This window comes from Nerophis lumbriciformis, linkage group LG01 (assembly GCF_033978685.3).
Source record: "Nerophis lumbriciformis linkage group LG01, RoL_Nlum_v2.1, whole genome shotgun sequence".
Lineage (NCBI taxonomy): Eukaryota > Metazoa > Chordata > Actinopteri > Syngnathiformes > Syngnathidae > Nerophis > Nerophis lumbriciformis.
Genome location: NC_084548.2, coordinates 33,520,465 through 33,545,765, shown reverse-complemented (window position 1 = coordinate 33,545,765; position 25,301 = coordinate 33,520,465). Strand labels below are relative to the sequence as shown.

Here is a 25,301-nt window from a genome sequence, read left to right as displayed (position 1 = left end):
TACATTTCCTCTGCTTTGGCTCCACTCACGCTTCTCATTCCATGTGACCCATTCCTGGCGTTGCGGTGTTAACTGTCAGCTCCCCACATCTTATGTGTGCGATTTCTGTTTCTTACACCAAAAGAGGGCTTCCTTAGTTATTTTCTCCTCATTCCTTTTTGAGTGTTCTGCGTTAGGGTCCTACTCTGGCTAAGCCGATCGTGACACTTACAGGGTTTACTGTGACGTTTGTTACACCAACTATTGGCTGGGATTTTTGTAATTCAAATTTTTGCTTGCAACTTAAAGCATAACAATTAGCCGAGAGACAGTTCTTATCCCAAACACTCTTAAGTTTGGGCACTCAAGTTGAGATAAGCAACAAAAGATATTTAAAGTGACTGTTTGCAACCTTTACACAGCTGCCTAGAGGTTGCTAACTTAGATTTTCCCGGGACACTCCCGAATTTCATTGCCCCTCCCGAAAATCTCCCAGGGCAACCATTCTCCCGAATATCTCCCGATTTCCACCCGGACAACAATATTGGGGGCGTGCCTTAAAGGCACTGCCTTTAGCGTCCTCTCTCACCTGAAAAGGAGACTATTATATATGTCTCCGTTATCCATAAGTTTATCTATAACCCATAAAGTAGGCAGGCACGGAGCTATTTCTCAGCTTGTGTTTATTCCAGCCGGCACGTTAATACACTGACACACAACATCCGGATTCCCATCATGCATTGCTTCAAAACTACGGCAAGTAGTAATGTCCAGAAACATAACAGAGAGGAAGCAGAAGAACGAAGAAGAGACATGGCGACGACGAGTAAGAAGAAGAAGTACGCTTGCAAGTTCCAAAATTATTGGAAAAAATATTTTCAGTTCATCCAGGACAGCTCGAAGGGGAAGGGTTATGCTGCATGCAAATTTTGTAGATCAGTCTTCTCCATTGAACACGGTGGCCAAACGGATATACTCATTCATGAACGGATTATATATATATATATATAAATATACAAGAACTGAAAATATATTCCCCCCCACCCCTCCACCCCGCCCACATCTCCCGTATTCGGAGGTCTCAAGGTTGTCAAGTATGTATGTCGCCCTCCTGTTCCAAAAATGCAAGCCACACTCCATATAATACACACGCGCGCAAGACAGATACTTATGTATGTGCACAAGTATGTGCACAATACATCCATGAAGTACTTTTTAAAGATATAGGCATTTTTTAAAAGTATATATGTTTTTTTTAACACTAATGCTAACAAGCTAGCGTTTGTTTTGTTTTGTGTAAGGTGCAAACAGCCCCTTTTAGGGCATCATTTTATTCGTCCGTTTTTTTATTCAAAATATATTTTAAAACTCAATTCAAAAGCAGTGTCAATTTGTTTTTATTCGTCTAAATTCAGTATTATTACTTTTGTCAGTTTCCAATTATTTCACTGAAACTTCTAAGTTTTTAATTCCTTCTATGTTTTAAGACTACTAACAATTTAAATGCATGTTTATAATTAAAATCTACTAAATAATAAGACACATTTTGATAGTTTGAGAAATGACATTTGCATGAAAAGTAATGACAGCACATCAAGTGCACCGAGAAGTGTCATTAAATGATCCACAGCTCCAAGATCAACACAAATATCCCCCTGCCATGCCGTCACAATGGAAACAAATAGTCCAGCTTATCTCTCAGAGAAATGTGGCCATGCTCTGAAAATGTCGTTGTTGTAGAACAAAACCAGGCCCAGGAGAGGAGGAGTCTGAGACAAAAATAGAGGGGGTTTCAACATGATCATGAAGATCTAGCGTTTTTGACTCTTTGAGGCTGAACCTCCTAAGGCAGGGATTCTCAAACTGTGGTACATGTACCACTAGTCGTACATGGGCTCTATCTAGTGGTACCCCAACAAAATCCCTTGATTAAAGTAGAGTGTTTTGTTTTCCTATGATCAAACTGTGTGTAATATTACAGTGGCCAAAACTATTAAATATACTTGTTAAAAAAATAACATTTGCTTAGTTTTTAATGAATACTTAGGCCTACCATGATGTTGTTTTATAAGGCAAACATTGAATCTGTCATCCGTTATGGCATCTCCACATGGTTTGGAAATCTGTCTGTCAAACTCAAAACTCAACTTCAAAAATCTTATCAAGAGGGCTGGTAAAATAATTGGCATGCAGCCCCCTTGTTCCCTTCAAGAAATATTCGACAAGACCGTGAGGAAGCAGGGTCTTAAAATCACCCGTGACCCACACCACATACTTCATCGTGAAATTGTGTTGATGCCAAATGGTAAACGGTACAGAACGGCAACATACAAACTCAACAGGTATAGATTTTCCTTTGTCCCACTGGCAATTAAAGCACTTAAAAGCAGAAAATTACTGTAATAACCGGATGCAGAATAAGGAGTGCAATAGTGGGATAGGGCAATACGGGAGGTGTGCAATACGGGGGAGTGTAATTTGTGATCTCATAACTAACTGACATATCTGCGCACTGTTCACTGTCGTCGCTGTATTGTCGGATGAACTGTATGTATGTACGTATGTATGTACACTATATTGCCAAAAGTATTTGGCCACCATACTTGCCAACCTTGAGACCTCCGATTTCGGGAGGTGGGGGCGTGGTCGGGGGCGGGGCGGGGCGTGGTTAAGAGGGGAGGAGTATATTGACAGCTAGAATTCAGCAAGTCATGTATTTCATACATATATATAGATATATATATCTACATCCTGAAAATATGCAAACAAAACTGTGTTTAGATAATTGATACTTCAAACTTGCATAAATAAATATTAAGGAATATAACATAACTTGGCTTCTGAGAGTCTCAAAATGTAATGAATAAAATGCTAAAGTTGTTGATAAACAAGCAATTATTTTAATAATTAAATATGGTCATTTTAAATGAATTATTATGATAATTTAAAATCAATTATTTCAAGTATGTTTATTTTAATGTATAATTCTATGGCTGGATGTAGTAAGGAATCAGGAAAAAATACAAATAAAAATACAATTAATTTTGATGTTTTAGCAAAATATAGTAAAAATGTATTTAGTTTTTTTTTTAATGAATAAATATATTTATTTTTAGTTAAGATAAACATAATAATACAATTTATCTCTAGTCTGGATGATTTAATTCTTGTCACCCTGTTGTCCTCCCGTCATGAAAAAAGGCTGTCCTCACTCAGGTCCGCATGGAGCTGGAGGGGGCGTGGCTTCCAGCTACGGCTGAAAATCGGGAGATTTTCGGGAGAATATTTGTCCCGGGAGGTTTTCGGGAGAGGCGCTGAATTTCGGGAGTCTCCCGGAAAATTCGGGAGGGTTGGCAAGTATGTTGGCCACCCATCCAAATAATGAGAATCAGGTGCCCTAATCACTTGGCCCGGTGTATAAAATCAAGCACTTAGGCATGGAGACTGTTTCTACAAACATTTGTGAAAGAATGGGCCACTCTCAGTGATTTCCAGCGTGGAACTGTCATAGGATGCTACCAGTGCAACAAATCCAGTCGTGAAATTTCCTCGCTCCGAAATATTCCAAAGACAACTTTATTATAATAAAAGTGAAGAGTTTGGGAACAGCAGCAAGTCAGCCACCAAGTGGTAGGCCACGTAAACTGACAGAGAGGGGTCAGCGGATGCCGAAGCGCATAGTGCAAAGAGTTTCTGCACAGTCAGTTGCTACAAAGCTCCAAACTTCATGTGACCTTCCAATTAGCCCACGTACAGTACGCAGAGAGCTTCATGGAATGGGTTTCGATGGCCGTGCAGCTCTATCTAAGCCTTACATCACCGAGTCCAATGCAAAGCGTGGGATGCAGTGGTTTAAAGCATGTCGCCACTGGACTCTAGAGCAGTGGGGACGCCTTCTCTGGACTAATGAGTGCTGCTTTTCCATCTGGTGATTTGATGGATCAGTCTGGGTTTGGAGGTTGCCAGGAGAACGGTACATTTCGGACTGCATTGTGCCGAATGTGAAATTTGGTGGAGGAGGATATGGTGTGGGGTTGTTTTTCAGGAGTTGGGCTTGGCCCCTTAGTTCAAATGAAAGGAACTTTGAATGCTCCAGGATACCAAAACATTTTGGACAATTCCATGGGATGGCACTTCAAGTTCATATGTGAGTAAAAGCAGGTGGCCAAATACTTTTGGCAACATAGCGAATGTAAAACGCTGTGTCTTGATGTCCAAGACAAATTTCTCCTCGGAGACAATAAAGCTAATTATTATTATTATTATTATTATCACTATGTATTTTAATGTTGGTCATAATGGTAGTACTTGGAGAGTTACGTTTCTCCTGAGGTAATACTTAGTGAAAAAACTTTGAGAACCACCGTCCTTAAGGCTAACTTAAATTTGGGAAAATTGTGGGAGAAAAACAGTACAGTTTGGGTTTTAAATATGGATGTGAAAAACCACAATAATGTAAAGAGAAGCTTGTAGTGCACACATGCACACACCAAGCACTAAAAGCTCTATGGACATTACAAAGAAACTCACATGTTACTGTTCAATTCAGCAGGTGTACTTTGTTTTTGTTTTTTGTTTTTTTTTAAAGAAAGCGATGGTGCTGAACTGAATTACATCTTTGTCTCTGCCAAAGACAAGAAGATTTATTGTGTATTATGTTGTATTTATTACACAGCGAGGAAATGTCAGGGGAAGCCATTAATTCTGAGCCTGCAAAACCTTTGGCACAATTAGACTTCACCTTTCGGGTCCAGCTGTGAAAATATAATCAATTCAACATTTTTCTCCTTCACTCTAAAATTGGTTGGGTCAGCAATAAAGTGGTTGGATTGTGCATGTTTGGGTTAAGACCTTTTCCTCTGAGGTCACAACTGAGGACGAATACTCGGGTGGAGGGCAGGGAATGGGCCCTCTGTCACATTAGCAATTAAATGACTATGTTGTGTTTGTGCTGTACTGCAGGTGTTAGATATGATTTGGATCACATGAATGTCAGCACCATGCAAGACAGCAGCTTACTTTTGGTGTGAGAAACCATTTGTGGCAGTATAACGCCACCTTGTGGTATTACTGCAAACAGTGACTGTTAGAAAACACAGTACATGAATGCACTGAGGCAAGACTGTCCAAAATGTCACCCAAATTAGAAATATAAAATAAAATGAGAAAAAGTTAGAATGTTAGTGCAAAAAAACCCCCCAAAAAGCAACACACTACTAATAAGCTTAACAGATAGACTATTGCAAATGTACAAATGCTTATCTATTAGAGCAGTGTTTTTCAACCTTTTTTGAACCAAGGCGCCTATTAGAGCAGTGTTTTTCAACCTTTTTTGAACCAAGGCGCATTTTTTCCATTGAAAAAATCCAAAGGCACACCACCAGCAGAAATCATTAAGAAATTAAACTCAGTAAACAATAAAAAGTTGTTTTCGCTATTGTTGGATATGAATTTAAATCATAACCAACAATGCATCACTATAGCTCTTGTCTCTAAGTAGGTGTACTGTCACGACCTGTCACATCACGCCGTGACATATTTTGAACTTTTTGGTTGTGCTCCAGTGCGTAGTGTTTTAGTTCTTGTCTTGCGCTCCTATTTTGGTGGCTTTTCCTGTTGTTTAGTATTTTCCTGTTGCAGTTTCATGTCTTCCTTTGAGCACTATTCCCCGCACCTGCTCTGTTTTAGCAATCAAGAATATTTAAGTTGTTGCTATCTTTTTTTGTGTGGACATTGTTGATTGACATGTCATTACGGATGTACTTTGTGGACGCCGTCTGCTGTTCCCATACTTGCCAACCCTCCCGAATTTTCCGGGAGACTCCCAAAATTCAGCGCCTCTCCCGAAAACCACCCGGGACAAATTTTCTCCCGAAAATCTCCCGAAATTCAGGCGGAACTGGAGGCCACGCCCCATCCAGCTCCATGCGAACCTGAGTGACGTGTCGACAGCCTGTTTTCACGTCCGCTTTCCCACAATATAAACAGCGTGCCTGCCCAATCACGTTATAACTGTAGAATGATGAAGGGCGAGTTTTTGGTTTCTTATGTGGGTTTATTGTTAGGCAGTTTCATTAACGTCCTCCCAGCGCGGCAACAACAGCAGTCACGTTTTCGTCTACCGTAAAGCAGTTCGTCTGCCGTAAACAGCAATGTTGTGACACTCTTAAACAGGACAATACTGCAATCTACTGTACATGCATATGTGACAATAACATCTAGGGCTTTTAGAGAGTGCAGTGCACAACTGCGCACACAACAAGGAGACAAAGCAGAATGCATCATCAGAGAGGGTGTTCAGCATGGTTAGAAAAACAGTGACAGAGAATAGAACAAGGATGGACAATTCAACCCTTAACTCAACAATGAGTAGATGAGTGTTATGTGTGTGTATATGTGTAAATAAATGAACACTGAAATTCAAGTATTTCTCTTATTAATATATATATATATATATATATATATATATATATATATATATATATATATATATATATATATATATATATATATATATATATATATATATATATACATAGCTAGAATTCACTGAAAGTCAAGTATTTCTTATATATATATATATATATATATATATATATATATATATATATATATATATATATATATATATATATATATATATATATATATATATATATATGTCTTAATAAGGTTATCCAAAAAATAGTGCTCGATACCGTAGTAGAGCGCAATATATGTATGTGTGGGAAAAAAAATCACAAGACTATTTCATCTCTACAGGCCTGTTTCATGAGGGGGGGTGTTCCCTCAATCATCAGGAGATTTTAATGGGAGCATTCGCATACCATGGTTTATATAGGGCACAGAGTGGGTGGGTACAGGCTGGCGTAGGGGCGTGGTGATTGGCTCATGTGTTACCTAGGAGGTGTTTCCGTCTGTGGCGGCATGCTGTTACAATTTCGCTGCGCTTGTTGAGGGATGACAGGTCTGGACGGTAAATAATAAACAGTTTCTCTTTCAAGCATAGGTTGCATCTTTTATTACCACTATTGTAAGGTGTGCTGGATGCAAGAATTTGCCATGTTATTGAATATTCAACATTATTGTCTTTGAGGTCCCAAATGTGTTTGCTGAATTCTGTGGTATTCCGCAGGTTTTGGTTCCTGAAAGAAGCCTTGTGATTGTTCCATCTGGTTTTGAATTCTCCCTCGGTTAATCCTACATATGTGTCGGATGTGTTAATGTCCTTGCGTGTTACCTTAGATTGGTAGACAACTGATGTTTGTAAGCACCCCCCGTTGAGAGGGCAATCAGGTTTCTTTCGACAGTTACAGCCTTTGTTGGTTTTGGAGTCGCTCTGTCCGGGGGCCGACGGCTCATTTGCAATTGTTTTGTTGTGGTTTGAGATAATTTGTCGTATATTGTTCATACAGCTGTAGCTCAATTTAATGTTGTTCTTGTTGAATACTTTTCTTAGGGTGTTGTCTTTGGGAAAGTGTTTGTCAATCAGATTGAGGAATTTGTGTCCAATGTTAGTTGAGACGTTTTTGCTGTATGGGGGGTTGTACCAGATGATGTCGTTTCGTTTTCTGTTCTTTTTTGGCTGGTTTCCTGGCGTGGGTTCATAGGTGAGGGTGAAATTGTATCCGCTTTCATCAAAGGCTTTTTGGTACTCAATCACAGGCAACGAAAGAAAACATCATCATCATCCACGCAAAAAACTCCATTCTCATCCACAACAGTACACCATGGCAAAAAAAGAACAATGCAACATTTGACGTCACTATGGGAAGTTTTGACGGAGCAGAAACGTGTGAACTCGTTGGGAGTTTCCTCCTCTCCCAGCTCGCTAGCCTCAATCTGAACCTTGGTATTTACCGTGATGACGGACTGGCAGTGTGTCGCGCCTCGCCAAGGAGCAGCGAGAATACCAAGAAGCGCATATGCCAAATTTTCAAAGAGAACGGCCTACGGATCACGATTGAAGCCAACAAGCAAACCGTCAACTTCCTTGACGTCACTTTCAACCTGAGAAATAACAGCTACCAACCATTCACGAAACCCAACACAACACTCCAATACGTGCACCATGACAGCAACCACCCACCCACCACCACGAAAAGAATACCTACCGGAATTAATAAAAGGCTATCGATGCTGTCATCTAGCAAAGCTGAATTTGACCAAGCAACCCCCCCGTACCAAAAAGCCCTTGATGAAAGCGGATACAATTTCACCCTCACCTATGAACCCACGCCAGGAAACCAGCCAAAAAAGAACAGAAAACGAAACGACATCATCTGGTACAACCCCCCATACAGCAAAAACGTCTCAACTAACATTGGACACAAATTCCTCAATCTGATTGACAAACACTTTCCCAAAGACAACACCCTAAGAAAAGTATTCAACAAGAACAACATTAAATTGAGCTACAGCTGTATGAACAATATACGACAAATTATCTCAAACCACAACAAAACAATTGCAAATGAGCCGTCGGCCCCCAGACAGAGCGACTCCAAAACCAACAAAGGCTGTAACTGTCGAAAGAAACCTGATTGCCCTCTCAACGGGGGGGGGGGCTTACAAACATCAGTTGTCTACCAATCTAAGGTAACACGCAAGGACATTAACACATCCGACACATATGTAGGATTAACCGAGGGAGAATTCAAAACCAGATGGAACAATCACAAGGCTTCTTTCAGGAACCAAAACCTGCGGAATACCACAGAACTCAGCAAACACATTTGGGACCTCAAAGACAATAATGTTGAATATTCAATAACATGGCAAATTCTTGCATCCAGCACACCTTACAATAGTGGTAATAAAAGATGCAACCTATGCTTGAAAGAGAAACTGTTTATTATTTACCGTCCAGACCTGTCATCCCTCAACAAGCGCAGCGAAATTGTAACAGCATGCCGCCACAGACGGAAACACCTCCTAGGTAACACATGAGCCAATCACCACGCCCCTACGCCAGCCTGTACCCACCCACTCTGTGCCCTATATAAACCATGGTATGCGAATGCTCCCATTAAAATCTCCTGATGATTGAGGGAACACCCCCCCTCATGAAACAGGCCTGTAGAGATGAAATAGTCTTGTGATTTTTTTCCCACACATACATATATATATATATATATATATATCAGGGACGGCGTGGCGCAGTGGAAGAGTGGCCGTACGCGACCCCAGGGTCCCTGGTTCAATCCCCACCTAGAACCAACCTCGTCATGTCCGTTGTGTCCTGAGCAAGACACTTCACCCTTGCTCCTGATGGCTGCTGGTTAGCGCCTTGCATGGCAGCTCCCGCCATCAGTGTGTGAATGTGTGTGTGAATGGGTAAATGTGGAAGTAGTGTCAAAGCGCTTTGAGTACCTTGAAGGTAGAAAAGCGCTATACAAGTACAACCCATTTATCATTTATCATTTATATATATATATATATATATATATATATATATATATATATATATATATATATATATATATATATATATATATATAAATAAGAAATACTTGACTTGGTGAATTCTAGCTGTAAATATACTCCTCCCCTCTTAAACACGCCCTCGCTCCAACCCCCCCTCCCGAAATCGGAGGTCTCAAGGTTGGCAAGTATGGCTGTTCCACACGCTGTAAGTCTCTGCTGTCGTCCAGCATTCTGTTTTTGTTTACTTTGTCGCCAGTTCAGTTTTAGTTTTGTTCTGCCTAACCTTCCCTAAGCTTTAATGCCTTTTCTTAGGGGCACTCACCTTTTGTTTATTTTTGGTTTAAGCATTAAATGCCTTTTTACCTGCACACTGCCTCCCGCTGTCGCCTGCATATTGGGATCACGACAATCCATCATCGTCTCACACGACGTGTTCCCGACATCTACAAAGCAGTTAGCTACTAGCTTCCACCTACTGATATTGAGGAGAATAACATGGTTACTTTGCCGAGCGCTAGACAGCACACACTAGAGATGCGCGGATAGGCAATTATTTCATCCGCAACCGCATCAGAAAGTCGTCAACCATCCGCAATCCACCCGATCTAACATTTGATCAGAACCGCATCCGCCCGCACCCGCCCGTTGTTATATATCTAATATAGACGATGCAAGGCATTAGTGAGGTTATAAAGCTTTTGCCTGTTAAAGAAAGGAGACTGATCCAATGCAGCACAGACATTCGCGTGCCACGCTGTCACGACCCAGACGCACACCAGTGCGCAATCATATGGGAGCCGCGCTGAGCGCACCTCCAAGCGCGTCTCGCTGCCGGCGACGGCCGGGTATATGGGCCCGACGCTCCAGCGCCATCCATTTTCAGGGCTAGTTGATTCGGCAGGTGGGTTGTTACACACTCCTTAGCGGGTTCCAACTTCCATGGCCACCGTCCTAGCTGCTGTCTATATCAACCAGGGTGAGCCCCACCCCTTTCGTGAGCGCACTGCGCGCGGAGTGACCCCTGTTACGCGCCCCCGGCAACAGGGGTGGCGGGCAGGTAAGCTGCGCGGGCGGAGCGCGCGGAGTGACCCCTGTTACGAGCCCCCGGCCACGGGGGTAGCGGGCAGGTAAGCTGCTTACCTGCTGCGCGTGACGCCGGCCGCGGCGAAGGCGGACGAGGCGGGGTGTCGGTGCGGTGGGTGTGGTGGTGACCCTGGACGTGCGTCGGGCCCTTCTCGCGGATCGCCTCAGCTACGGCTCCCGGTGGGGCCCTCTCGGGGGAAGGGGCCTCGGTCCCGGACCCCGGCGAGGCGTCGGGGGCCTTCTCCGCTCCGTAAAAGTGTCCATCTCTTTTTTTTTTTTTCTTCTGTTGTGGCATATGCTGCAGGTGCCTGCTCGTTTTTCGTATGTGGGTAACAACATTTAACTATGTATATATATTTCCGAATTGGTTTAACTGCCACCCGCCTGAATCTATTTAAAATCTAATTTTTTTTTATTTCAACCACCCGACCCGACCCGACCCGCGGATAAAATCTAATTTTTTTTTATTTCATCCGCCCGATCCGCGGATAATCCGCGAACTCCGCGGTTGTGCCCGCAAACCGCGCAACTCTAGCACACACACTCAACAACAACAACACATTATTTGCGCATTATAATTACTGGTTTGCAAAAAATATTTTTAACCCAAATAGGTGAAACTACATAATCTCCCACGGCACACCAGACTGTATCTCACGGCACATTAGTCGTCAGTCTACCCCAGGGCAGCTGTGGCTACAAATGTAGCTTACCACCACCAGGTGTGAATGAATGATGGGTTCCCACTTCTCTGTGAGCGCTTTGAGTATCTAATAATAGAAAAGCGCGATATAAAATCTAATCCATTATTATTATTATTATTATTATTAGTGTGCCAGTATGCACAGTGGTTGAAAAACATTGTATTAGACATTAGCATGTACAGTATTTCAAAATGGCTAGATCATTTGCTAAAATACATGCTCCTTGCTCAGATAGGTATAGCGGATAATTTTATCAAATATTCATTGATGAGTTATGTCCTGTATTATTACGAATTTACCATTCATCATTTGATAACACATATTTTTCTCCAAAGTTCAATGTTTATCATATTACATTGATACATATAAAAAAGTTCAAGATCCATTGATTTGCAGTAACCATTGTTCTATTTATAATTGCTAATAAAGTCAATACAATCGTGACAAAGATCATAGCTACATGTTTATCTAGTGTTGTTGGAGAAATACCACATTATTAATATTATAATTATTGTAGTTTGTATTAATGACTGTTATAGTGATGGGAATTATAAGTTATAACAATGATATTATTGTTTCTGTTATTGTAATTTGTTGTTTATTAATTGTAATCATTGTTATTATTATTACTATAATTATTATAATTATTTTATGGTATTTAATAAGTATTGTGTTTGTATGGCTTCTCAATTGCTTGGTACATGTATATCCTAAATGTTGTAAAGCTGGGATTGGGGTTGCTCAATATCTTTTTTATTCGATGAACATGTTGTGTGATTTTTGTACATAAAATAAATGTGAAAAAAATGGCTACCACCATTTTTTTAGTATACACTCAGCAAAAAAAGTTTGGACACCCTTGACTACGGCAGCTGAGTCATTTGACGCAGAGAAACACATACCGCGAGGAATTAGTTTTTAAATATATACATATATTATAATATATATAATATAATAATAATATATATAATATAAATATATACATATATTATAATATATATATGTATATAATTGTATACATATATTATAATATATATAATATAATATATACATATTATCGGCAGGCCGATAGCCGATAAATGCTTTAAAATGTAATATCGGAAATTATCGGTATCATTTTTTATTTTTTTTTATCGGTATTGTTTTTTATTTATTATTATTTTTATTTTATTAAATCAACATAAAAACAAGAAACACTTACAATTAGTGCACCAACCCAAAAAACCTCGCTCCACCATTTACACTCATTCACACAAAAGGGTTGTTTCTTTCTGTTATTAATATTCTGGTTCCTACATTATATATCAATATAAATCAATACAGTCTGCAAGGGATACAGTCCGTAAGCACACATGATTGTGCTTGCTGCTGGTCCACTAATAGTACTAACCTTTAACAGTTAATTTTACTCATTTTCATCAATTACTAGTTTCTATGTAACTGTTTTTATATTGTTTTACTTTCTTTTTTATTCAAGAAAATGTTTTTAATTTATTTATCTTATTTTATTTTATTTTTTTAAAAAGGACCTTATCTTCACCATACCTGGTGGTCCAAATTAGGCGTACTAATGTGTTAATTCCACGACTGTATATATCGGTATCGGTTGATATCGGTATCAGTAATTAAGAGTTGGACAATATCGCAATATCGGATATCGGCAAAAAGCCATTATCGGACATCCCTACTTTTAAACTTTGACATTCTTTAACTGTGTGCACGTGAGAAAAGTTGCTCTTTCCTTTTCTGATAAGGCCATCCTGGTGGTTATTTAAAATTTACAGTGAAACTGATTTGAGTTAAAAAATGGTTACAACCTCATAAATCCAAATTAGACTTGAGCAGGTCTAACAAATACAAGAATGTGGACTCTAATGAATTTTTCTAAGAACTGTATATAAATGAGGAACTTTATTTTTAGTTCTCACTTTACTTATCATGAGCGTTGCTACTGTACTGACTTTAGAAAAATATATATATATTGTGAGTGATCAAACTCTTGATAACAAATTATTATTATTCTGTTTAATTCAACATTTGCTGTGATTTTTCATATTCTAGCCTCCTGCAGCCAATTGCCCCAAAAACATACAGTAGGGAAGGTATTCATATTGCCCCATTCCTGGGTGCATCTCAGGTAAGAAGTTGAGGGGTGTTGGTAATTTTGCAATGCATTCTGCTGAAAATAAGGGAAGGTGCCACTCTACATTGCAAAATAAGCTGTGGTCAAAGTTGGAATTGCCACAAAAAAAGTTTTATTTAACACCCCACCACCATCTGGTGGCTAAAGTGGATAGTGCACCCCCCCCCCCCCCCCCCCCAATTCGTCACGTTTCATGTGTCAGGTAAACCAAGAAGAAATGGGGCCATATGAAACCCCTTCCTACTGTATGCAATTACACAGTAACTAAGTATACTGCACGTTAACTATTTTGAGGTGAGCTAGCATAAAACCATACTCAACAAACAACAACTTCATGCCCGTGCTGAACCAAAAGAAAGGCCAGGAAGTCAATAATAAAGCTGTCAAGTTGGTCATTTTTATCCATCGTTCATGTAAAAATTCTAAATGTGCATATTCAAAAAATTGATAAAACAAACCAGGCAAGTACAGATGTGTTGAATAAATAACAAAAACAACAACAAAACAACATATAACAACAATAAAATCTTGAGTTCAAATATGTACACATACTGTATATTTTCATATTTGACTGTTTAAACCATAAATATAACATGCAATTCTTTTAATTTAAAACAACCAGGACTTCTCGGACTGAGGTAGGGTGAAGGGCGGGCACCGGGCTGGAACGAGGAAACTGTGTGTGTGTGTGTGTGTGTGCGTGTGTGTGTGTGTGTGTGTGTGTGTGTGTGTGTGTGTGTGTGTAGACTGGGAACAAGGGTTACAGTATTGGCAAAAAAGCTGTCGTGGCCAAGAAACGTGTCATTGGTTCATATTTGGGTAGGGCACGGCTGTCTTTCTCCCCAGTCAGTGTCCCGCCCAAGACTTCCTGCTGATCACGCACACACACGCGGCGTTGATGCGGATGTAACGCCAGGCTGTCCGTTCGTTGAAGATGGTTAGGGCGCTTACAAATATGTGTGAGTTGGTGCAGTAGGAGTTCCAGTGGCGACTGTCGATGCCGAGACAGCCCGAGTTGCCCGATTTGGAGCCCTGTTTGCCGCTCCGTCCCCCCATCCTTCCTCCCGCCCGTCCCCCGTTTGCTGTTCCAGAGCCCCTGTGCGTTGGGGTTAGGCAGATGGTCTCCCAAAACCACTGCCGCTTCACCACATTGTTGATTGTGACATTGGGCAGCACGGTCACCTCATTCCCAGCAATGTCTGTGGCGCGGGTCATGTCGCCCTTCCAGCTGTTATTGCTCTCACAGACTGAGTACTCTCCTCTGCGCATGGTGTGCGACCCCACTTTGCGCCTCACCCTTATCCCCCTCACCCCTTCAGAGTCATGGCCCTCGCTCTCCAGGGCGTCATGGGAGGGTGGCACCTCGCTGAAGACGACACGGGGCGATGAGCGGTAGCGTCTCTTGGAGAAGAGCTTGGGGTCCACCACGGGGATGGAGGGATCAGGTGTGTATGAGCCGGCCCGATGAGGCCTCTTGGTCCTGTGATGTTCAGCATGCTGGTCCCCTGACGCTGTGGACTGCTGATGCTGTCCTGCTTTGTGGTTGGCTAACCCAGCACTCTGGGCCAGTCCACCGCCCATGTTTAGTACAGCCTGGACGCCAATCAGGAGGACCAGGACCAGTGGTGACGACCTCATGGGCACACGTCCTGAAACACATCGCAGAACCACAAAGCGTTAAAATATGAGCTCTTACAAAGTTTGAATCGATGACAACTGAACTTCTTCTCGCCTTTCTTCGGTTATCAATTCCTGGTTCAGACATCAATGCACAGTGAAATTAAAGAAGAAGTTGTTAAGTTTTGCCTTGAAAAAGCATTTTGGATTAAAGGTGAAAGGTCTTCAACAACTAAGAAGTTGAATTGCCTTTGATTTCACTTGAATACTGCTAATGGGATGAATGAGACTCTACACCGGGGGTCTCAAACTCACGGGTCTGTAGGCCAATATTTTGTGGCCCTCTAGTTAACTTCATCATTTAGTGTAATTGCAGCCCACACACACTGGGTCACTATTACTTAAAGGTACCTAAGATGAATTTTGTCTTTTTTACTTATTAAGCAACACCAAGTTCCTGGGGGTACAGATAACTGACAATATAACCTAGGCAGATGGTCTCCCAAAACCACTGCCGCTTCACCACATTGTTGATTGTGACATTGGGCAGCACGGTCACCTCATTCCCAGCAATGTCTGTGGCGCGGGTCATGTCGCCCTTCCAGCTGTTATTGCTCTCACAGACTGAGTACTCTCCTCTGCGCATGGTGTGCGACCCCACTTTGCTCTTTGTAAAAAGAGCTCAGCAACGCATGCACTTTTTGAAAAGAGCACAGCTCCTTCCCCCCATTCTCACCACATTCTACAGAGGCACTATAGAGAGCCTGCTGACCAACAGCATCTCTGTCTGGACTGGAGCCTGCAATGCCTCAGACTGGAAGTCTCTCCAGAGAGTGGTGAGGACAGCGGAAAATATCATCAGGACTCCTCTTCCTCCTATCCAGGAGATCGCAAAAAGCCGCTGCCTGACCAGGGCTCAGAAAATCTGCAAAGACTTCTCCCACTCCACCAAGGACTGTTTTCACAGCTTCTTCCCTCAGGCCGTAAGACTCTTGAACGCATCATAATTAAATTATCCCCTCAACTCCCCCCAAAATGGATTAACTCGCTGGAATAAAAAAGACAATATAACATACATCCATAAACGTGGACGCATGTGAAAAAGTGCAATATATTTATCTGTACAGTAATCTATTTATTTATTTATATATATATTTATTTATTTTATATATATATTATATATATTATTTATTTATTTATATATGCACCTTATTGCTATTTTATCCTGCACTACCATGAGCTTATGTAACGGAATTTCGTTCTTATCTGTGCTGTAAAGTTCAAATTTGAATGACAATAAAAAGGAAGTCCAAGTCTAAGTCTAAGTCTAATTTTGTTACAATGTTGGATACTTGTGTTAACCAATGCCAAAGTATTAAATCATGAGCTTCATGAATTTTAGGGTGAGCTTCCACACAGTTTTAGATGGCTCTCTTCACAGGGTTTTGCATTTTGGCTACGCTGTGACGTCACAGCTAGGTGGACATACTTATTTAGATATTAGGTCAAGCACTCCACCAGAGTGCTTCAGGCTATGAGGAAACACAAAAAAAGGTTGGATGAAGTATTACTTTCATCTGATGTTGGCATGAGCACAATTACGCCAATGTGCAACATGCAATGACGATTGCTGCTAAAAACAGCCATTTTTTATGTACTCTCTGATTCCATCAGCAAGTGTGCAGGTTTACCTAATGTTGTGACCGGGTGAATCTTTGCAATGTTTATGAAGTTGATTTACAACTGTGTCTGGAAAAAAAATCCCGTTGACGACTTCAAAGTATATATTTAAACAGTGTACATTTCCAAAAGATAAAATTAAGATACTTTTGGAAAGGGTGGGGCATGGTTTCATTCGTAGATGAACACTTTACAAACACACTCAAAAAGTAGGTTGTAAAAGTAACTGTGGAGCAAACTTTAGGCAACATTGACACCAAAGCATATCCATTTCATATTATCTGGATCTGGTGTCCCCAAACTTTTTGACTCGGGGGCCACATTGGGTTATAACAATTTGGCCGGGGGCCGGGGTGTATCCATCTCTATATCTCTCTCTATATATATATATATATATACATACACACACTATATTGCCAAAAGTATTTGGTCACCCATCCAAATGATCAGAATCAGGTGTCCTAATCACAGGTGTATAAAATCAAGCACTTAGGCATTAGGCATAAATATTCCAAAGTCAACTGTAAGCTTTATTATAAGAACATGGAAGAGTTTGGGAACAACAGCAACTCAGCCACAACAGAACTGACAGAGGGGTCAGCGGATGCTGAAGCGCACAGTGCAAAGAGGTCGCCGACTTTCTGCACAGTCAGTTGCTACAGAGCTCCAAACTTCATGTAACCTTCCAATTAGCCCACGTACAGTACGCAGAGAGCTTCATGGAATGGGGTTCCTTGGCCGAGCAGCTGCATCTAAGCCATACATCACCAAGTCCAATGCAAAGCGTTGGATGCAGTGGTGTAAAGCACGTCGCCACTGGACTCTGGAGCAGTGGAGACGCCTTCTCTGGAGTGATGAATCACGCTTTTCTATCTGGAAATCTGATGGCGAGTCTGGGTTTGGAGGTTGCCAGGAGAATGCTACATTTTGGACTGCTTCGTGCCAAGTGTGAAATATGGTGGAGAAGGGATTATGGTGTGGGGTTGTTTTTCAGGAGTTGGGCTTGGCACCTTAGTTCCAGTGAAAGGAACTTTGAATGCTCCAGGATACCAAAACATTTTGGACAATTCCATGCTCCCAAACTTGTGGGAACAGTTTGGAGAGGGCCCCTTCCTCATCCAACATGACTGTGCACTAGTGCACAAAGCAAGGTCCATAAAGACATGGATGACAGAGTCTGGTGTGGATGAACTTGACTGGCCTGCACGGAGTCCTGACCTGAGCCCGATAGAACACCTTTGGGATGAATTAGAACAGAGACTGAGAGCCAGGCCCTCTCGACCAAAATCAGTGTGTGACCACACCAATTCGCTTTTGGAAGAATGGTCGAAAATTCCAAAAACACACTCCGCAACCTTGTGGACAGCCTTCCCAGAAGAATTGAAGCTGTAATAGCTGCAAAAGGTGGACCGACATCATATTGAACCCTATGAGTTAGGAATGGGATGGCACGTCAAGTTCATATGTGAATCAAGGCAGGTGGCCAAATACTTTTGGCAATATAGTCTGTAAGTATGTGTATATATATATATATATATATATATATATATATATATATATATATATATATATATATATATATATATATATATATATATATATTTCTCGCGCACTAATTGACTAAAAGAGCGCACACTGGGAAAATGCATTATTAGACAATATGCCTGAGCAGCTAGGAGATACCGAACGTAACAAGCAGTAAAAAATAGATTAGAAAGGACATATTTAAAAAAATAATAATTTAATAAAAAATGTTTATATATATATATATATATATATATATATATATATATATATATATATATCATTTAAAAAATTGTTAACTTCCTGCGGGCCGGATTTTGGGGATCCCTGATCTACACCAAAAGGAAGTGTTTTAAATATAGGTAAAAATCATCATAGATCCCCTTTAGATATATTATGGCAATGTTGAATATACCACTAGAAAGAACATGGGCTACACTAATGGTGCACAAAAAAATTACAGCACAACAATCATAGTGGGCACAATAAGCAAGCCAAAGTGTCCGTGACCATTTGCTGGGGAAATCAAAATTAAAAATGTCAACAGTATCAAGTTATCTATAATAACTTATAGGAAACTTATCATGCAAAACTAACTTTTCTTACTTGTTGGAACCTGTTTTTGTGCATTTGGGATCTGCATAAGTCCCGAAAATTTGAAATCATACCATGGAGACATGGCAGAGATATGTGTATTTATAAAACAATCTGCCTTCTTCCAAACTTGTTTCAAACAAGCCTTTTGGAATTTAAGATTTAGTGACATATTTTGCCTTAAGTATGTTAGGAGATATGAACATATATTGTAGAGTTTTACCCAAGGAGCTTTGCTTTGTTATAGTCCAAAGCTGTAGTCAATAAGTTCCCTATTTTCTTCTATCCTCTTGTGGGGAAAACATGCACATACATGCTAAAACTCTCCACTGTTGACATTTTTAATAAAAAGTAAGGTATTATATATGTCAGTAGACTTGATATGGAAGTGCTAAAAACTACAAAGACACTGTCCAAAGGAGCTTGACCTGGAGGAGGGCTTTGGCACGTAAATAAGACTGCCCAAAAAAACTACGCATTCTGAAGAGATAGTCAGAAAGCAGTTTGAAGATGGTCTGTATGCAACATTTTGACCAATAAACCAATTATTACTTGTTATGTAGACTACAAGGAAGTGTTTCACAGGTAAAAAAAATAAAATAAAAACACAAATCTAAAAATATGCCCCTTTTAAGGTTTACTATACCTCAGGGTAACATTTTGTATTGACACTTTTATTGTGTCCTAATTGCATTCATACTGTATGTTTTATATACATATAGTCATTATTCTTGTTCATTAGTTGTATATTTGTATTGTTAATTGTAATCTACAAAGTCTTTTAGGTGAGGGTAAAACAAAAATAGTGATTTCCTTGTCAGTGCATATGGGATGGGAATAGCACCAGCATGTTTAACATTAACCAAATTGTTATCAATACTTCTGAATAATTCAGATCAATTTGGCAGATTATGGTGGCATGTGTACGTTTCAATGATCCTGATCAAAATTGTATCTTATAACTTCTACAAATGATTGCTTCCTTTATACAAACAAATTACTTCCCAAAAAAAAAAGAAAAAAGAAAAAAAGAAAATAATAATAACAATGGGCCAGTCTTTTGAACGGCTCTTGGAAAGGAACAGTTCCTGAAGATCCGGCTCCCTTCACAGAGCCATACATCCCATCTCTGATCTTATTTCTCTTCACCCATTGTTCTGTAATCATATATTCCATGCATTACATCAGAGACATTCAAATCACACTTGCAGACATGGGAAACATTTTATGCTTTAGTATTTTGGGGCGATTCAATGGCAACCTATAGAGTCTCCACATTTGGTTCCACAGTATGATTTACAACTGTGTCCATTCAATCCTCAAGTCAAGTATTTTGAGATCGTATACAATAGTATATTCATTCAACCCTAGTTGTGTTATTTGCATTGCTGCAGTGAGTACATACTGTACCTGTGGAATGTGTCCAGTTAAAGTGGGAGCCTCAGTGGACTCTAGAGCCAAACTCCAGTGCAGGCCGGGCCCCTCATGCCTGCCATCTGGACCCCCCTGAACCACAGTTCTACAGAACACACAAACACGTGTTACTGTTTACACAAATTAATTGCTTAACAGCTTTACTGTTTAGAAAAGAGTCCATTGAAATACGTGGAATGTGCCAAGTATGTCGTTGATTGACTATAAATTATGTAAATCAAATTGGCACAGCAGCAGTTAATGCAAAGACAATGTGATACAGTGCAAACACACGAGAGACAAGAAATACACATTTTATAGAAATAATAGAAATAGTAAAATTCCGGTCAATAGAGTCTATGCAGTAATGCGCGTTTGCACCACTAGAGGGGGCTACAGTAATGTTTAAATTCAATAGAGAACATTGTTTCAGGATACACAAAGTATTCACAGGTACAGAAAGTAAAGTATGTAGGTGTACACGATACCCAATAGTAGGTGCATGTATGTACACATTCTATACCAATACTATAATCAGTGATTTTGTTTCAGTAATGTGGACAAAAAACAAGCTAATTATCACTGGGCTGAGTATTAGGCAAACTGCATGTCAAACATGAACAAGAATAAACACTTAAATCAATGAGCAGATGAGGCTGATCTGTTTTCATGTCAAAAAGTCCTGATACTGGGAGCACTTGACCCCTCACCTGACCAACAGAATTTACTAAGATTTGACCCTCTCTGTGTACACACACTCACCATGTTTAACTGTCTGAGCCTAGCACTGGAATGCTTGGCATCCCTCACCTCATTAGATATCACACACACACACACACACACACACACACACACACACACACACACACACACACACACACACACACACACACACACATTCACCACATCGACCTGTATCAAATATGTTCAATAACAAGATGTATACTGTATCAAACATTGTAATATTACAAAGACAATGATGCTCAGCTTTGAACGGTTGAAGGTTTGCTATCATGAGACTTCAATCGACTAAGCACGTATGAATATTGTTAGGCGTGTATAATAGATAAGTGTATTCAAACACTTATGGAAATTGATTAATGCATCGTCCAAATTGGAAAGCATACTTTGGATAGATGCACTGTTTAAATAGTTTTTAAACCATACATCGTTATTAAAGATGTCCGATAATATCGGACTGCCGATATTATCGGCCGATAAATGCTTTAAAATGTAATATCGGAAATGATCGGTATCGGTTTCAAAAAATAAAATGTATGACTTTTTAAAACGCCGCTGTATGGAGTGGTACACGGACGTAGGGAAAAGTACAGAGCGCCAATGAACCTTAAAGGCACTGCCTTTGCGTGCCAGCCCAATCACATAATATATACGGTTTATCACACACACAAGTGAATGCCATGCATACTTGGTCAACAGCCATACAGGTCACACTGAGGGTGGCCGTATAAACAACCTTAACACTGTTACAAATATGCGCCACACTGTGAACCCACACCAAACAAGAATGACAAACACATTTCGGGAGAACATCCGCACCATAACGCAACATAAACACAACAGGACAAACCCCCTGCAGCACTAACTCTTCCGGGACGCTACAATATACACCCCCCTAACCCCCTAACCCCCCCACCTCAACCCCGCCCGCCTCAACCTCCTCATGCTCTCTCAGGGAGAGCAAGTCCCACATTCCAAGCTGCTGTTTTGAGGCATGTTAAAAAAAAATGCACTTTGTGACTTCAATAATAAATATGGCAGTGCCATGTTGGCACTTTTTTCCATAACTTGAGATGATTTATTTTGGAAAACCTTGTTACATTGTTTAATGCATCCAGCGGGGCATCGCAACAAAATTAGGCATACTAATGTGTTAATTCCACGACTGTATATATCAGTATCGGTTGATATCTGAATCGGTAATTAAGAGTTGGACAATATCGGAATATCGGATATCGGCAAAAAAGCCATTATAGGACATCTCTAATCGTTATTTCTGTTCTATAGTGTTATCACCAACACATGCCAGGGAGGCCATTTGTGACAAAATATGGTAGTTGAATTATAAAAAACCAGACAAGAAATGTTATTCCAAGGTTTTTGACGAACATGTTTTGTGTTTAGTGTGGCAGGTGGTGACCAAAAGGTAACATTGCTGCCCGCAAGAACTGACAAGCATCCACCTGAAGTGGAATTAAATCTAAATTAGAATATTTATCCATTTATCCATGTTCTACAGCTTGTCCCTTTTTGGGTTGCAGGGGGCGCTGGAGCCTATCTAAGCTGCATTTGGGCGGAAGGCGGTGTACACCCTGGACAAGTCGCCACCTCATCACAGGGCCAACACAGATAGACAACATTCACACTCACATTCACACACTAGGGCCAATTAAGTGTTGCCAATCAACCTATCCCCAGGTGCATGTCTTTGGAGGTGGGAGGAAGACAGAGAGCCTGGAGAGAACCCACACAGTCACAAGGAGAGCATGCAAACTCCACACAGAAAGACCCCGAGCCCTGGGATTGAACCCCAGACCTTCTTATCGTGAGGCACCTAACCCCTGTTCTACCCTGCTGCCTAAATTAGAATGGAAAATGCAAGTCACAATAACGCTGAATTAGTGGGCGCTTGTTTCTGAGATGCAGATGGAAATCAGTGTTCGGCTACAATCTGTCACATTTGTATTTGATATGTTCATGAATGTGCAATGTGTCACGTTACACAGTTATAACAAATATAACAACTTCCTATGAGGAGTTTTATTGTACATCTATAAACAAGCTTATTGGTGTGTTTAGTGGGACAGGCCAAAGTTAAGTCAGAGAAAATGCAGTCCTTTATAAATTATTTCATGTTTCTCTGCGGCCCGGGAGCAAATGTGTCACGGACCGGTACCGGTCCCCGGACCGGTGGTTGGGGACCACTGCTGTACAGAATAGACCTGCACATCAAATATGTCTTAAACAGAAAAATAAATGCAGAATTAGGATAAAGGGCATTGACAAAAGGTCATATTACAGGATTCTTATTGTGACCACATAACCACTACCTGTCCCTGGACCCAGCAGAACAGTTCTGCAAATAACTGTAGATCATTTAGTAGTATATAGTATAAAATGTATTGTTTGTGTCTGCCAAAAGCCAAACATTAAAAATTGGCCCAGGGGAGAACAGTTTATGCACTTTTGCTCTTCCTGTAAATGGACTATTTTACTATGAACTGCTAGGCTTTTTATAATCCATTGTTTTACAAAGTGACCCGCTGTTTTGGCTTCAACAAGCACATATACACACACTCACATACAGACGGAGCTGATACAAAACAGGGAGTGGGCTGATTGATCCAGGCTGACATGTTGCTAGGAGAATCCTAATGTTAAAAATATGTGGCCTGTGTTTAATGCTGCTGGAGCCAACACAAACAACTGCTGTGTGAGAGCAACTCTGACTTACAGGATGACTTCTTCATCCAATAAAAGGATGTCTCTCTGACCCTGGAACGCAGACATACAACTGCTGACAACCTTGTCTATTTATCTATCCATCTATCCATCTATCAAGCCACTGGCCACTATGTGTGTGTTCTACTGTCCTACATGTATGTTACAGTGACGTGCAGTGAAGTTCAAAGTTGGTGAGACACTGATTTAAAAAACAAAAACAAATCAATGTTAATACATGTTGCTCATTATGATTATATAAGATATCTAAGTTTTGATAAAAATGTTGATTTCAAATATTTATTCCCATTTTTCTTTTGTTTTTAGAAAACTAAAAAGTTCAGTAAGGGTCGACAACCCAAAATGTTGAAAGAGCCATATTGGACCAAAAAATACAAAGAACTAATCTGTCTGGAGCCGTAAAAATTAAAAGTGGTAAAATAATGGCAACACATGATGTAAATGTCTATATTAGCTATATTACAGTAGTGTGCCGTCAGGGCCAGCAAGGCCTTCTCTGCTGGCCTAACATAACCAGAAAGCATGATCATAATAAAAGATCAAAGTATTTTTTGATTTACTTTCCCTAAATATCTGAAAGTATTCATATTCTCTTCATGTCATATTATGCCATACTTGCCAACCTCGAGACCTCCGATTTCGGGAGGTGGGGGCGTGGTCGGGGGTGGGGCGGGGCGTGATTGGGGCGGGGGGCGTGGTTGTGGGCGTGGTTAAGAGGGGAGGAGTATATTTACAGCTAGAATTCACCAACTGGAGTATTTCATTCATATATGTATATATATATATGTATGAAATACTTGATTTTCAGTAAATTCTAGCTATATATATATTTATTTATTTTATTATATATATAAATAAAAGAAATACTTGAATTTCAGTGTTCATTTATTTACACATATACACACACATAACACTCATCTACTCATTGTTGTACTTGAAAGTACAATGCGATACAATTCCGGGGCAATGGCACCTATCAAATACACAGTAATGAAAACACAGTTGTTCTACTAACTGTACTGTGTGTTATGAGAGTAGAGTATGTGTGTGTGTGGCCCTTTAATAGGTGACAGCATGTGACGTGAGTGACGTCAGTGAGTGTGTGGGCGAGAGAAGAGAGGGAGCGTAGCGTGAGTGCGGGGAGGGACTAGTTGGTTTTGTGTTGGATTGGCTGTGTGCAAGCAATCAATAAAGTAAGATTTTCAACTAATCGCTGGACTCATCATTCACCCTAAAGTTGTCCGCTGTGGAGACCCACTGGGTAAGGTGAAAGGTGTTGCCCCGAGCATACATCGGCCCTGGAGAAGTGTCTCCCCTGCGCTCTTAGACTATGGTCTCGTTCTTCTGCTTCGTCTCCTTGTGTGCGCACACTGGACTCAGGTCCGCATGGAGCTGGAGGGGGCGTGGCCTCCAGCTCCGGCTGAATTCCGGGAGATTTTCGGGAGAACATTTCTTCCCGGAGGTTTTCGGGAGAGGTGCTGAATTTCGGGAGTCTCCCGGAAAATCCGGGAGGGTTGGCAAGTATGTATTATGCTCCTTCCAGCGCTGTTGTTTTTAGGTTATAGAGTTTTTATCCAATCAGAATTCAGCTAGCTTATGTTGCCATGCTGTACCAAATCTGCCAGTGGCCTTCAGAATCAACAATGCTGGCGTCC

The 25,301-nt window shown here is 40.6% G+C and overlaps 1 protein-coding gene across 4 annotated transcripts in view; it reads right to left on the bottom strand.

The window, feature by feature from the left end:
- Positions 1 to 13,629: 13,629 nt before the first annotated feature.
- The window catches only part of ngfa (nerve growth factor a (beta polypeptide)), a 60,545-nt gene continuing 48,873 nt past the window's right edge, over positions 13,630 to 25,301 (bottom strand). For 3 of the 4 annotated variants that reach the window (XM_061971044.2, XM_061971052.2, XM_061971061.2), the window contains exons 2-3: positions 20,161 to 20,269; positions 13,630 to 14,984 (exon numbers count right to left, since the gene is read on the bottom strand). In XM_061971044.2, coding sequence (XP_061827028.1) covers positions 14,182 to 14,973 — 792 coding nt within the window. In that variant the 5' untranslated portion in view covers positions 14,974 to 14,984; positions 20,161 to 20,269 and the 3' untranslated portion in view covers positions 13,630 to 14,181. The remainder of the gene's footprint in view (positions 14,985 to 20,160; positions 20,270 to 25,301) is intronic. The other variant, XM_061971070.2, reaches the window with a different exon arrangement.